At 45.2% G+C, this 14,909-nt stretch overlaps 1 protein-coding gene across 1 annotated transcript in view; it reads right to left on the reverse strand.

The window, feature by feature from the left end:
• Window positions 1-14,909, reverse strand: part of OXCT1 (3-oxoacid CoA-transferase 1) — a 460,447-nt gene that overhangs the window by 193,752 nt on the left and 251,786 nt on the right. The window contains exon 12 of the mRNA XM_086960586.1: window positions 8,039-8,111. Coding sequence (XP_086816712.1) covers window positions 8,039-8,111 — 73 coding nt within the window. The remainder of the gene's footprint in view (window positions 1-8,038; window positions 8,112-14,909) is intronic.

Here is a 14,909-nt window from a genome sequence, read left to right on the forward strand (position 1 = left end):
GCTACTGAGCTTTAATTTGTGAAGTAAAAGACAACCCTCTACTAGAATGTCCCAATGATGTCTCCATACACTTCATATTGGATTTTGTATCAGTAAGCGCCTCCCTTGTCTATGTACCACAGCATGTTTGAGATCCTGTGCTTGACAAGTAGGCTGTAAAGCGCACCACCGATCCTTGAAGCTAGGAGGCACTATATTAAATAGGTGTAAAAGATAAAGGAGAAAGACGAACAAAGCAGGAGGAAGAAGAGGAGAAGGAAGAAGAAGAGGAGGAAGTAGATGAAGATGAAGACAGAAGACTCAGGTGAATACAGAAAACGAAGGAAGAAGGCACAAAGGAAGGAGTGGAGGGAGGAAAGATACAGGAAGAAAAAGGGGAACCCAGCCTCTTGTGAAATAAGGATACCAGAAGGGACCCAAACAAACACAAACACCAGTCTGTTGAAAATAGACAGAAAATAGACAAAAGTAGAAAAGGGCCTACACAAGAAAGCAGGGACCAGGCGCAATTTGAAAGAATAAGCTAAAAATATGCATATAACACAAGGGAAGAAGGGAGGGGGAGTTGTGGAACCAAGGTTCCGAACCAATAGGAACACAAATAAGAGTAGGAGAAAAACCTTATGTCCCACAGAGTAAAACTGAACAAAGAAGTTCCACACCGAAGAGGGTCAAAGACCAGAATGAAAGAAAACCTGGGGAAGAGTGTGCCTGCCTGTGCTACCAGTGTCGTGCATATGGAGCGGGCAGAGAAAAGAGGAGGTTGAATTCCTATAAGGGATACTAAGTGCATAGATAGCTCAAAAAATGCCTCGAGTCTAAGGTATACAAAATAAGGTCCCTGAAAACAGGGAACAAGGCTATAGTGCATCCGCACAATAAACAGAATACAACAACACAGTACGTTTTCAGATAGGAAAAATCAAGTGGCAAAAATACGCTGTAAGAAAAGACTCCCACGAGACTGCAGAGCAAGATATGTTCCAGATGGCTGGAAACTAAACCTGTCACTGGCAGCACAAATGATAAGAAAGATACCGGTAGTACACAGAAACACCTCACCGGGTGGAACACTGAAAGGGAGAGAGTACTACACCCTATGAAGGCGGACAAGAGACAAAACAAGAGGAAACAAACTGCCCCAGACAACCCTACTACAACAACAGAGTTAAGACTCTAACCACCATGACTATCTCTGAACCGGCAGAAAGCTGAGTCAGCAAACACACCAAAAAGGGAGGCACCAACAAAAGGCATGTCAATTAAAGTTTACACAGCCTCTGAAAACCTGGAAGTATGCAACTTACTCTAACCTGTTGATGTTCCCTCCAAGTACTATCCTCCATGGCAGTTTCTAACCAGTCCCGATCTGCATCCCCACCCCTTTATTATTCCACCACTGCTCTCTACACACCATTGAACTTGTCTTAAGTTTTGTAATGCTTTAATAACTGATGTAATTATGTAATAAGGGTTTTTTCTTTGCTATTTGCAATGATTTGTTCTTGTAACTGATATAACGTTACAATGCTAACCTCTTGTAAAGCGCTCGGATACCTCTAGCCAGCGATATATAAAACTCTTCAAATAAATAAAAAAAACATGCATGCTGAAGTGGAGCTATGGAAGAGGCCATAGCCTGACAAACTGAATCCGTGGTATCCATACCACAGCAGATGCTAAGAGCGTCGTCATCTTATTGCCCATCTCATACCAGGGGAACAAGAGGGAGGGCAAGAAGTGTTCCACTGAGTCCCACAAGGCATGGGAGAGGCAGGGTAGGATACCGAGAATAAGTGTTCAGAGAGCGCAGAGCTAGAAGAAGAGAAAATACGCCTATCAGAAGCGTCAAATTTCCTGGCCTCTCTTCGTGGAGGGACAGGAGGGAGAAAATCCAATACCTTGGGTGGCTAAAGCAGTTTGAACCACAAAGCTCCTTGTAGAGAGATGTTAAAGGAGACAGGAGGGTTACCTCAGGCCGGGCGATGTCTGTGAGAAACTGAGCGATCCACATGGAGCCCGGTTTCAGGTTTAGCCCAAGCACCCTGCAGGATATCGAAAAGCCAGTTACTATAAGGAAGTACACACTCAATGTTAGACTGGTCCGGATGTAGAATGCCAATTAAGTGGCCTGTTGACAATTCCACAGAAGAAAGTTCTAAATCCAGGACGACCGAAACTCGATTGTGCATGTCCGCCAGAGCTGAACTCTCCTCCGCAGCCAAACCAGGAGGAACCTGGAGGCTGCAGAAGATCCCAAGTAACTGGCATCACCCAAGTCAAGGAACCAGCTAGATTGCATAGGGGTGGGACTGTGTCCGTAATGTGAGGGGGACACACCACACCATCTATTACAACCATGGTCCTCAGATGGAAAAACCACAGGAAGAGAGTCTGAGCTGGACGGCTCCATTGGCACTGCATCCAACGCCGTAATAGAAGCAAGTCGATGCCAAAATGGCGACCCCTTGAAGTCAGAAGGAGCACCGATCGGTGTCGACAACACCACTACGGGAGTAGGCAGACAAGAACCCGACGCAAACATTGGAGTCAGCAGACCAGCAGCAGGAGCCGAAGGTGGGAGCCTCGATGGGCTGTGCACCAGCATTGCTAAGATGCTAAACACAGGAGGCTAACCTAAGGCTGGGGGAGAACCCGTAGGCAGGGTCAGAGGCACAACCTCATGCACTTCTGTGGGGCCCAAGGGTGCTCCAGAGAGGGGTGACAACCCAAGAATAGAATGAAAAGATTGAGAATATTGTCTCATCTGTGTCAAAAACGACCAGGCCGCAGGATAGGTGGAGAGACGCAGGGCGGACTTCTGCCCCAACACTTCAACAGAAGAGCAGGGACCAGCGGTAGGGGATGATGGTGGGTGGTGCCATGACTTCACCGACGACACCAAGACTTGCATCTGGACGACAGAGGAGAAAGACTCCCAAGGAAATGGTTCCTAACACGGACGAGCGGTCGGTACATAGAGCGCGTAGATGACCAAGGACGTTGAAAAGACTTTGATGACTGACGTCTGCACCACATTCATGCGTTGTTCTCTGTGTGCTTTTGGTCGGAGCTGGCGATAAGAGTCGTACTTTCCGGAGTCACGGCGCTCACCCAGCCACCACATGCAAACAGAGTGAGGGTCCATGGTGGACATGTCATCCACAGGACTCACAAGGCTTGTACCCCAAGGAGAATGAACGAGGGTCCAAAAAAGGGCACATTGCTCAGTCAATGAAAAACTTAAGAAATTATCTACAACTGGGGCCCAACATATCATCCTTGATCTGCAGAAAATTGATTAGCTAGAAGAAGCTGACAACAATTTCAAGGCTAAACAGGTCAGTTAAAAGGGTAGTTTTGGGGCTTATGTGAAAAGCGGCTTATGGCTTTTCTTCTACTAGCTTGCCGGTGTTAAGCAGCCACCTAATCTCTGATTTTTTTACTTGGTATTTCAAGATTGGGGCTTTAAGAGGTAACTCAAAGGGGCAATAGCCGAATGAATAAAGTCTCTAACCAAGTGCATCTGTGATAGTAATGAGCTCAATATTTTAAACAGCAGGAAGAAAAAGCACATTCGTTTATGATCTGTTCTCGTTGCTATTTTTTAAAGTGTAGTTTGGACTCTTTTTGTGAGACAAAAGATGCAAATTAGCAGATGGCTCGGAGTAAGAGACTACTTTTGTTGGCGAGGTGCCCATGCCTCCATCTCTCATCTGCAATGGGTAGTTACATTTTATTCAGTCTTCATTGGGAAGTGCCACTTGTAGTCTTTTCGTGCATGAGCGATTTGGCATTTGTAATGCGTTGTTATTTCCACAGAAAAGGCAGCACATTGCAATTAACGGGATAAATTAAGATTCATCAACAATCTTTCCACTGTTACATTTTGTTCTACTTATGTATTGCGTTTGCACTTATCATATTTTATGCATTATTTGCCTCTGCTTTGAATCTATACTTCGTTTGGGATCATTTACACTTTATTACGAGTCAGGATTTCCAGTTTTTACATATAAAACTACGTAACAATACCAGAAACGAAAAATTTAGACCATTTATGATTTGACCTACAATTCTAAGCCCTGCTGCTGCCCTTCCTCAAAACTAAAGAAGACGTGTCAATGTCCTGTGACTGCGTTTCACATTTAGGGGCGGCTCCTCCACTACGGTGGAGAATCGTTGCCCCACTACTGATGCAAGACAGCAGAGGCAACAGTGTAAAATAAAGTGATCATTAAAAATGGTATCATCATTTTCTTCTTCACAATTGCCATAGCTGGGTAACTGAATAGTGGGGGTGGGGAAGTGGGGTGGGATGGGGTGGGGGGGCTAGGCCGTCCTGAGTTTCAGGATAATTAGTTGTGGGCTCTGCTAAGTGAGCATGTCGGGTTAGCCAGTTAAAGTATCGAGCAATCATGCTCAAACTGACTAGAATAGGCATCATCAAAGAGAACTCGAGTGACTAATTACAGAGGGTCTCTGTGTTTTGAAAAACACTGCTACTGTGGCTGAAAGAAAAAGCATCTCTTTTTAATATTGCATCACTTCCATGACCAAATCACCTTTTTTAGCAGAATCACACTGGATCTCACCATAAAACATTTATGACGGTTTTCTTCTCAACTAACTAACTTTTTGTACATGGTGGCAGATAAAAATAAAAACAAATATCAACTTGGAGATGTGAAGCTCTACATGTGTGGAAACAGTGCAATTTATCAGCACAGATTACATACTTGAGCCTGGATAGAATACGTGAGCGAACTACAACCGCTTCTTTCTGATACCTTTCCAAAGCACAGCATTGGGTTAAAAAATCGGGAGGCACCCAACTTCATTTGGTAGCATTTATGAGAAAAATGGAGATAGATCCTTGAGGAAAGAGGTAGCAAGGTGAGCTTTACAGCATGTAGAAAAAACCCCACTTTCGCATAAATGAGTAAGATTTTGACTGGCAGTGGTAGAAGTTAACCCCTTTGCTGCTTCTGTCTGCCAACGGCCGTCACGAGCACTACCTCCGTAGTGTTGCGCATGTCTGTTGGCCGACGCGGCCCGCCCGCATAATAGAAAGTTCTGCACCGGCGCGGAATGTTCGAAGCAGCAAACAGGTTAAGACAGGGCATTTGGATCACTACTACACAGGGGAGAGTAGAGTTTTCTTTGAAATCCTGCACATCAAAATTAAGATCCATAAGTAAGATTTCTAGATGCCTACTCCTACCCACTACATGGTTTAAACCCTGAAGAACTTACTGTTTCATTATTAGAGAGTCAATAAGAGATGTGTATATGGACTCAGAAGACCTGCAAACAAAATATTGCCTGGGCATATTCGTACAAGTGTCTCCTTATAGAAGAATCCTAGCCTTCAATCATTAAAATAAGAATGCTTAGATGTCACATCAAGTACATAACAGCAAGTGGACAGACATTTTTCTCTCAGTTGCCATAATCAACATTTATGATCCCTAAAAAACCCTCCAACCCTCCAAAACCCTCCAACAAGTATATCGGTTCAAGAAGCAACTATACAGGTCTGATCAAAAACAAGCAAAAGCTCTGAAGACAACGCTTCCAGCCAAGCAATACTCCAAATACATAAATCGTAGGGCTAAACAGACTGTGAGCAGCTCCTCTCATAGTTTTGCATTAGGAATTCCCCAATACGTGTTTCAGTGGTAATTTCTGATATGAAAGGGGTAGCAAGACCATGTTTGGTTTGTTTGGAATAGTGGTGTGCTTATGACTTTTGTGCTTTGCAGCCCGACTCCAATCAACATCTGCTTTAGACTAAAAGGGGCCTATTTTGTGCTTTGACTCTAGACAGCCACAAAGGGAGCTGAGGTGTGCCCTGCATATCCTGATTAGTCTTCCTCGGCTAGAGTGAAGGGTGGAGTGGTCACCTGCACCTGAATAGGGCCGTGCCTGCCTTTCACAATACAGTCTCCACCTCCCTGTTGTGTGTCCGGAGCAGGGCTGGGGATTGAATGGGGGTGTTGTGCACTTCTAAAGTTTGTTTAAACTAAACTCCAAAACAAAGCCATTTGGAGTACAAGTACAGGGGGTGTGACCCCATGTTTTTATACACTGAGTAGGGCTTCTAACCAGATGCTGCTGGTTCTACATGCTGCACATTGCCAAGAGGTATCTGTTATGCTGCCAAGAGGAACCGCCATGGGACTTTGCTTTGTTGTATTGACCTGCTAAGAAGGACTCTTTGTGCTGGACTACTGCCTGCACTCCTGCTTTGGTGCCCCCAGTGCTCTTCAACCCAGCATTTGGGAAGCACTGTCTGCTCCCTGCCTCTTGATAAGACCAGAGCATGTGGTTAGCGCTGCCTTGTTTTTGGCATCTACAGAAGAAGTGCATGGTGAGCACTTTGTTTTGTGCTGTTCCAGCAGAGGTCAAAAGAACAACGCCTGGTGGGCACTGTAACTGAGCTGCTTGTCCCCAGGGCCAGTACGCAGTGAGTGACGTGGGCTTAGATGCATTTTCTAAGAAGCCCCAGTGTGCCACCGGCCTCAAAGAAGGCTGCAACTACAGCTACTGCAAGGGGAAGCTGTTGTAATGTGATTTCTCTTCTTCCTTCTTCGCACCATTACTCTCCCTTCTGTCAGCCTGAATGACTGTAGAATGTAGTATGATGTCACAGAATGTTGGTGTGGGGTCTTGGTTAGCGAGTCAGTTGAAGATGAGAGGCTGAGCAGAAGAGAGACTGCTCCTGGCGGGGCTACTACTGATTACCATCCTATTTACTATTTACCTTCTATCTACTACTTGAAACTCAATATAATAAATGACATCTTGGAACTTACAACTCTGCCTACATTTGGGCTTTTTTACTTAGTACAGAAGTCCATTGAGGAGGCAACCTTCCCCATCACACTGGCTGCTGAAACCCCCACCTCCCCCAGCGAGGCCCCCTCTGCCACGAGGGACATGGAGAGCAGGGCTTATGCTCCGATCGATGAAGGAGTGTCTCTCCCGTTGAGGCCTGTTTTGAGGGGCTCCTTTATTGGGCATGGCTGTGTTGCCTGTTAAAGGGTGAATATTAGCGGCTGCACCGCACGGTCATGGGAAGCTGTTTGCTTATGGAGGTTTCGAGGGGCAATTTTGGTAATACACGGTGGGTATTCAGCACCCCCCCCTTACCAAGTGGAGCGGGATGGCACTGGCAACTCTGCAGTTCTCCGGAAACTGATCCAGACTGGGATTGTTGTAGCAAGATAGCAATCCCAGTAAATTACAGGAAAGCTCTTAAGAATTTCCCTGCGCTCCTCGGCTTTGTAGTGAGGGTGCATACTTCCTTTTAGATTATTGGTAGCAGACCAGGCGGTTCTGACTTCACCTTCTTTCTGCCCACTTGTCCCTCCTCACGCTGCCTACGTTCAAAAAGAAACGACTTGGTGGATCCCGATTCGCTTACCTTGCCCCAAAAACATGGAACTCCTTCCCCCTGTCAATCCGGAATTGTACTAAGCTGGCGGAGTTCAGGGGAGCTCTGAAGACCTGGTTATTCAAGCAAGCGCACGGTTAGAGTATTGCCTACCATCTGTCTCATTGCCCCTCGCTGTTAGAGGACACACGTTTACCAGGAAGCCCACAGTATCACTATAATGCACATAGTACGCACACCGATGGTCCTACAGCCACACGTTATGCCTGATTATGGTATTGTGTATAGTGGGAGGGCAAGTATTCCTCCATCTACACCAGCCTAGGATGATATATATGTTTGTTATAACCTGCTGCATTTTCTGCCCTGATCTATTATACATATCATGTTATGCCTTGCAATGATAGGATAATGAGTATTATTTTAGGACCTGCATAATATGTACAGCGAGGAGGTTTACACATTGCCTCTGGGATAAGCCTGACTGCACTGCCAAGGTTATCTCGGGTGTGGAACTCGTTTACCCTGACTAGAGTGGTGGGTCCTGCCTGGCTTAGTTGCATACCCAAAACAACCAGAAACCCCATTTCTAACAACATTTTGCGATACAGAACAAATGGAGGCCAACTTGAGACTTACCCTCTAATCATGGCAAAGGACTCATCACTAGAAAAAAAAGATGCTCCAGGAAGGACGGTGACAGTTTCTTTCCCTAAAATAAATAGCATACTTAATTAAATGTATACGATCATGCATGGATTCAGGGTCCGTACTTTGCAAATAAGTTTTACATTAGGGCAGCATCAAAACCTAACATTACTTTTCAATTATAGAATATAATTTTCCAACACAAAATTAAATTTCTGATTCACCATTTTGTTAGGCTGACGGAAGAGTGCAGATTTTTAATTAAGCTTGGATACACGCGAACCCCCCACCCCACTTGTATTCAAAAGGATGTACTGAACGACACCAATCCACACTTTAAAAGAGAGCAATTAGTATACGCAAAACTTACAAAAACGGAACTATGACAGATTCAATATCTCGAATGAAGATTATTAGCTATATGCATTCGTCCTGGAGCAGAGTAATGTATGCTCTACCTTCTATATATCATTTATACGCATTTGCATGTAAATCATACATTCAACATGTGTTTAACATCATTAACCTGCGTGTTCCACTCTAATAGGAATAGCAATAAGTCGTTGTTTCTTAGGCCATTGAGAAATCTTTTGTAACTGTACTAATCATGTGTACCTGTTCCAAGCTGATTGATAATCTATGTAGCCAAAATCACAAAAAGTACTCGCACTTTAATAAGAATCCTTTGATTGCTAAGGGATAATAATAATGTCATCTGCTTCCATTTTGATTATTGAGGTAACATAGTCTGATGATGTGTACCTAATTGTGAAAGAATGGGCATTTCGGGAGTTTACAGGTTCTCAACAGATAAATCTAAATCTGGTATTTGTAAAGCGAAAACTACTCACCCCTTTGGGTCTCAAGCCGCTCAGGCCGTTGGAGAGATTAAGTGAGCTATTGCCCAGAGTCACATGGTGCTGAGCTGCTGCCGGGAATCAAACCATAAGCCCGGCTCTCCGGAGTCAACCACCCTGGCCGTTGCACCACACCTTTCCCATACGTCACCATAGGATAAGTCTTGGACTGTTGGAGTAAAATATAAATGTTCTGGAACCTTCAATTGTGCTTTTAATTGGTGTTCCATAGTTGGTTAGGTTCAGACACTACCCTGACTAAAAAGAGAGCAGACCTGCTCTGTTGATGTTTTCCTTTAAGTGGAAAGCTTTAAGCTAGACACTCTGAAGTTCAATGAGGTTTACAGATTGATGACACTCTTCTCTCCATCTTTAGAAATCCACAAGCGACCTTTATTCTTTAATTTACAGTGTGTGGGTTTCTTTATGGAATACAATAATTGGATACTTTGCATTCTTAACATATTGTTTGTTACTACTTTGTATTTCAAAATTGTTAGACCGGGCATCCTTGGTGTAGCTTCCTCTGTCTTTTTTGCCTTCAGACCTTTTGTTTTTGCTGACTCTGGGCACTCTACCACTGCTAACCAGTGCTAAAGTGCATATGCTCTGTACTCTAACCATGGTAACGGTGGCTTATACACAATTGCCATTTTCAATGTACTTAGAAGTCCCTACTAAAGTGGACGTGCCCAGTGCCTGTAAATTAAAGGCTACTAGTGGGCCTGCAACACCCCAATTAAATAGCCCTTTGAATCATGTCTCAGGCCTGCCACTGCAGAGCCTGTGTGTACAGTATTAAACTGACATATCAACCTTGAAAGTTAACCCTCTTGCCAGGCACAAACCATCCTTTATTACATACAATTCACCCCGAGTGCATGCCCTGGACAGCTCAAGGGCTGGGTGTAGTGTATTTAAAAAGTAGGACATGTACTTTTACGTTTGAAATTTTCTGGTAGTGAATACATTCGTTTTTCACTACTGCAAGGCCTATCTCTCCCATGGGATAACATTGGGATCACCTTACTACATTTTAGAAGTGTAACTTCCAACTGGGAAGAGAAGGAATCCACAAGTTTGGGGTCTTTGGAATCAAAAATTAAAATCACAACTTATGGTGAAGTGGGATTTTAAATTGTAATTCTGAAAAAAATGCCACTTTTATGGCGTTTGCAGTTTCATACTTTAGCCATTTGGTGCCTTCTGTCGGTCTCTGAAGACACATCTCTGGTGAGTGACAGCTGGGCTTTGTGCATTCCCTCTAGACAGATACACACAAAGAGAGCCGTCCACATCCTGATGGACCAGCCTGGGCAGGATGGGAGGGGGGGGGGGGGGGAGTTGAAACTTACACCTGAATAGACTGTGTCCTGTCTCCATACAAAGGGAGGCATACCCCCCCCCCCAGTAGTGAGTCTGTAGCTAGGGCAGGAATGGACTCTGCACTTCAAAGGCATCTCTTTGAAGCCCCCTGCACCCCCCACTTTGAAGGCACAACTGGGTATAAGTACTGGATCTCAGGCACCACCACTTCAGTACACTTCAGGACCTTAAATACTCTGCCAGGATAAAGGACTGCTGTGACGCTGAAAGGACTTTCACTCTGCTGAACTGCAGCTCTGCCAGACTGCCGCTCTGCTGCGCTGACCTACTGCCTGCTGCCCTCCTTATTTATTTATAAAATTTTATATAGCGTGAACAAGATCCTAAGGGATATCAGAGCGCTTCACAATAAGGATGATCAGGGATTTACATACGTCAAATACAAATTAACAAGACAGTTACAAGGGTGCATATAAGCAACACAGTGGGTAAAAATAGAGGATCTGGGAGGGGAAGAAAAGATTAAATAAATAAAAATATATAATAAATCAGTGCAAGACATGAAGGTATTCGTCCAGTACTGTATAGCACAAGATCCAAACCAATTAAGGTAAGAACCTGATCATGAGGAATCTTTTGATTTCCAGTTTGAAAGCAACCGTGGAGGTGAGTCTGTGAACTTCAGGAGGGAGAGAGTTCCAGATCCTTGGGGCAGAGCCGGAGAAAGCTTTTTAACAAGTTCTCTTTTTGCGAAATATCTGTGGTGTCAGGAGGAAGGAGTTAGCGCTTCTTGAGGGTCTACAACCTCCAAATAATTCTAGCTTTTGGACAAGATACTTGAAAATGGAGAGCTTTGTGGGGCAGGCAGGCAATCTTTAGCTGTATTCTGGCTTCAAAAGGCAGCCAATTTAGAGATTTTAATAATGGGGAAATCTGTGCATTTCTTTTTGGCCGCAGCATTCAAAGTAGCCCTAAGTGGTGTCAAATAATATTTAGGGAGGCCACAGAGCATAGCACTGCCATAGTCTAGCCTCGGCAAAACCAGTGCTTGGACCACCTGCTTAAAGTCAGCTTGTGTAAGGAAGGGTTTGAGATTCCGGAGTAATCTCACCTGGTGATTCACTCCCTTGCACACCTTGCTAATGATTCCTCCTATTTAAATGTTTGTACAGGGTGATTCTGGAAGATTTGGCAGAGTCAATAATGAGGGTGGAGCAGTTACAGGAAGTGAGATGAATCATCCAGAGGTCTAGCTTGGGAGTATGATTCGGAGGAGAAATGAGCAGAAATTCGGTTTTGGAGGTGTTGAGTAGGAGGTGGTTCTCAGTTAGCCAGTTTTGGGTATTCATGAGGGTAGGGTTGGGTGTTATAAGATTTTCCTGGGAAGAGATTTTGAGGTAGAGTTGCGTGTCATCTGCGTACATATGGAAGAAAATGTTCATTGAGTTTAGTGCATTAGCCAGTGGTTCCAAGAATAAGTTGAATAGTATGGGAGATAAGGCGGACCCTTGTGGAACCCCTTTATTCTTTGTGATCTGTGGCGGAGGAAGGGTGAGAACCATTGCAATACTAGTCCGGAGAGGCTCATCCTGTGCTCCAAAATCGATAAGAGGTTGTTGTGATTTAGAGTGTCAAATGCAGAGGAAAGGTCAAGGAGGATCATTGTGGTCAAGCATTTTTTAAATGTCATCGATAACGTGAATGAGGGCTGAATACTTGCTGTGTCCACTCAGATAGCTAGATTAGTGTTGGTCTAGGAGTTGGGCATTCTTAATGTGAGCGCAGAGTTGAGATTGGACACATTTTTCAAGGAGTTTGGCCAGAGTAGTGATGTTGGAGATAGGGTGGAAGTTTTTAAGGTTGGCGCTATCATCATTAGTTTCTTTAGAATTGGTGAAACCCGAACTGCTTTTAGGCAATCAGGGATCGTGCCTTGAGACAGTGAGGCATTGATAATATTTGTGCAAAGAGGGGTGACAACTTCCTTGATTTCTTTGAAGATAGAGGGTGGTAATGGGTTGCTAAAATGATTGGATGGGTGGACACTCTGAGGATTCTCCTTAATGTCTCTCTCGCTGAAAGGAGTAAAGTTGCCTCATGAGGCATTGTTCTTAATGCTCAGACTAGCTGGTTCAAGCTGTTCAGAGAGGGACGGAGGGTGCACAAACGAATGGGATGGCAAAGAAGCTTTCTTAGGATCCACTTCGATATTGATGAGTCTTGCTTTCTCAGTAAAAACAGCCAGAGCGTCACATGGGGGTGGGCTGAGACCTGGATCAGAGTGAATGGGTGCATCAACCAATTGTTTTTTGGTTAAATTGAAGTAGTTGGCGTTGGCGCTCTTGATTTATTTATTATAGGAGCTCCTTATTGATCTAGGGACTTTTAGCTGATCCAAGGATGGTTTGGACCTCCAAGATTGTTCAATTGCCCTTAGGTTGCGTTGTTTAGAATTTAGGTTGTCACTGAACCATGATTTGGAGATTTTTGTTGAGGCATTATATTTTTGGAGTGGTGCCATGGAATCCATAATACATGAGATCGTAGAGTTATAAAAGTCTGTGAGTACATGAACCTCAGACATGTCAGCTTGGGAGGAAAGGGCATATTTAAATTGGGTTGCTAGTTCAGCTGTGTCGATATGTCTAGTGTCCCCTTTCCATATCTTCAACTTCTTTGGTTGAGCCTTTCTCAGGGACACCTCCCGATTAACAAAAAAGAGGATAATGTGATGCTCGGACCAGTCACAAGGGGAGATGTTGTCCAATGAGATGGTATTTCTTTTGGAGATGATGCGATCCAGGATTTCTCCTTTATTAGGCGTTGGCCGGTCACAGTATTGAATCAGCTTGTGATCATCGTGTAAAGATTTAAGGCAAGCTGACAGCTTGGTTATTGAGGTCAGACCAGTGAAGGTTGAAATCACTGAGGAAGATTTGGGACACTACGGAGTCGACATTGCAGAAGACTATTTCCATTAATTGTTCGAGGAAGGAGAGATTATCACCTTAGGGGTGATAAAATGTATGCCGTTTACATAAAAGGAGGTGTTTACCTGAAATGTTGAGACAGGTATTCACTGGAGGAAGGAGTTGAGGACTCAGAATGAGAGACCAAGAGTGCATTCTGATGTATACATGCTACGCCACCGCCCAGCGTCTTCGCACTGCCGAGACGAATTATGTCATGGGTAGGAGGCACTAGGAGATCTAGTCTCCTTGCATGTATGGATGGTGGAGGCGGCGGGGGCGAGGGAGGGTCAGCTGGGAGGGGGGAGCGGGGAGGAGACACGGGCCAGGAGTGGACACAACAACAAAATGGCTGCTAAACCGAAAGCGAAACGGGTCACAGTCGAAGGACAATCAATGAATAGTAATAGTAATAGCAGGCTACAGCAATTCAATCTCAACAATGCAGCGCTAATGTGCACAATGCAAATGAGCAGGTACAATTACACATTTTTAACTAAGCAGGCTACGTTAATTCTGACTCGGCAATGCTGCGAAAATGAGCACTATTAGCTGTGAGCAGGCTACGATACCAGGCACTATGAAATACGCGCTATCACGAATCCAGGCAGCAAGGTAGCAGGCAGTAAGGAGGCACGCGATCACGATTCCAGCCAGCAAGTGAGGGAGCGTGGGGAGCGACCGCTTGGGGGCAAGCCCAGGTGGTCACAGGGTTACGATGGAAGGGACGAGCCTTCTCTGTCTGTGGGAGGGAGGGTCAGCTGGGAGGCGGGAGCGGGGAGTAGACACGGGCCAGGAGTGGACACAACAACAAAGTGGCTGCTAAACCGAAAGCGAAACGGGGCACAGTCGAAGGACAATCAATGAATAGGAATAGTAATAGCAGGCTACGGCAATTCAATCACAACAATGCAGCGCTAATGTGCAGGTACAATTACAAATTTTTAACTAAGCAGGCTAGGTTAATTCTGACTCGGCAATGCTGTGCAAATGAGCACTATTAGCTGTGAGCAGGCTACGATACCAGGCGCTATGAAATACGCGCTATCACGAATCCAGGCAGCAAGGTAGCATGCAGTAAGGAGGCACGCGATCACGATTCCAGCCAGCAAGTGAGGGAGCGCGGGGAGCGACCGCTTCGGGGCAAGCCCAGGTGGTCACAGGGTTAGGATGGAAGGGACAAGCCTTCTCTGTCTGTGGGAGGGAGGGTCAGCTGGGAGGCGGGAGTGGGGAGGAGACACGGGCCAGGAGTGGACACAACAACAAAATGGCTGCTAAACCGAAAGCGAAACGGGGCACAGTCGAAGGAACACCTCAATGCTACGAGGCTGCCCCAGGACACACCCACGGTCCCTTCGCCAGCCACTCCTGCACGTTCGCCTGCATCAAGACCCACACCAAATCCAGTAACTCCAAACACAACTCTAACTCCACCCACCTGAAGTGCATCCTGCTGAACACCTGCTCGGTCCACAGACACGCCACTGAACTCTAGGATTTACTTGACACTGCTTCACCGGACATCGCCTTCCTTACAGAAACCTGGATGAACGCATCATCAACACCCGAAATCGCCATAGCCATCCCAGACACCTACAAGATCATCCGAAAAGATCGCACCAACCAAACAGGAGGAGGCATCGCCATCGTCCATAAGAACACCATCAGAATCACGACCAGCTTCGACGATAACCTTACAACCGCCGAACA

Source organism: Lissotriton vulgaris, chromosome 3_1, assembly GCF_964263255.1.
Source record: "Lissotriton vulgaris chromosome 3_1, aLisVul1.2, whole genome shotgun sequence".
Classification (NCBI taxonomy): domain Eukaryota; kingdom Metazoa; phylum Chordata; class Amphibia; order Caudata; family Salamandridae; genus Lissotriton; species Lissotriton vulgaris.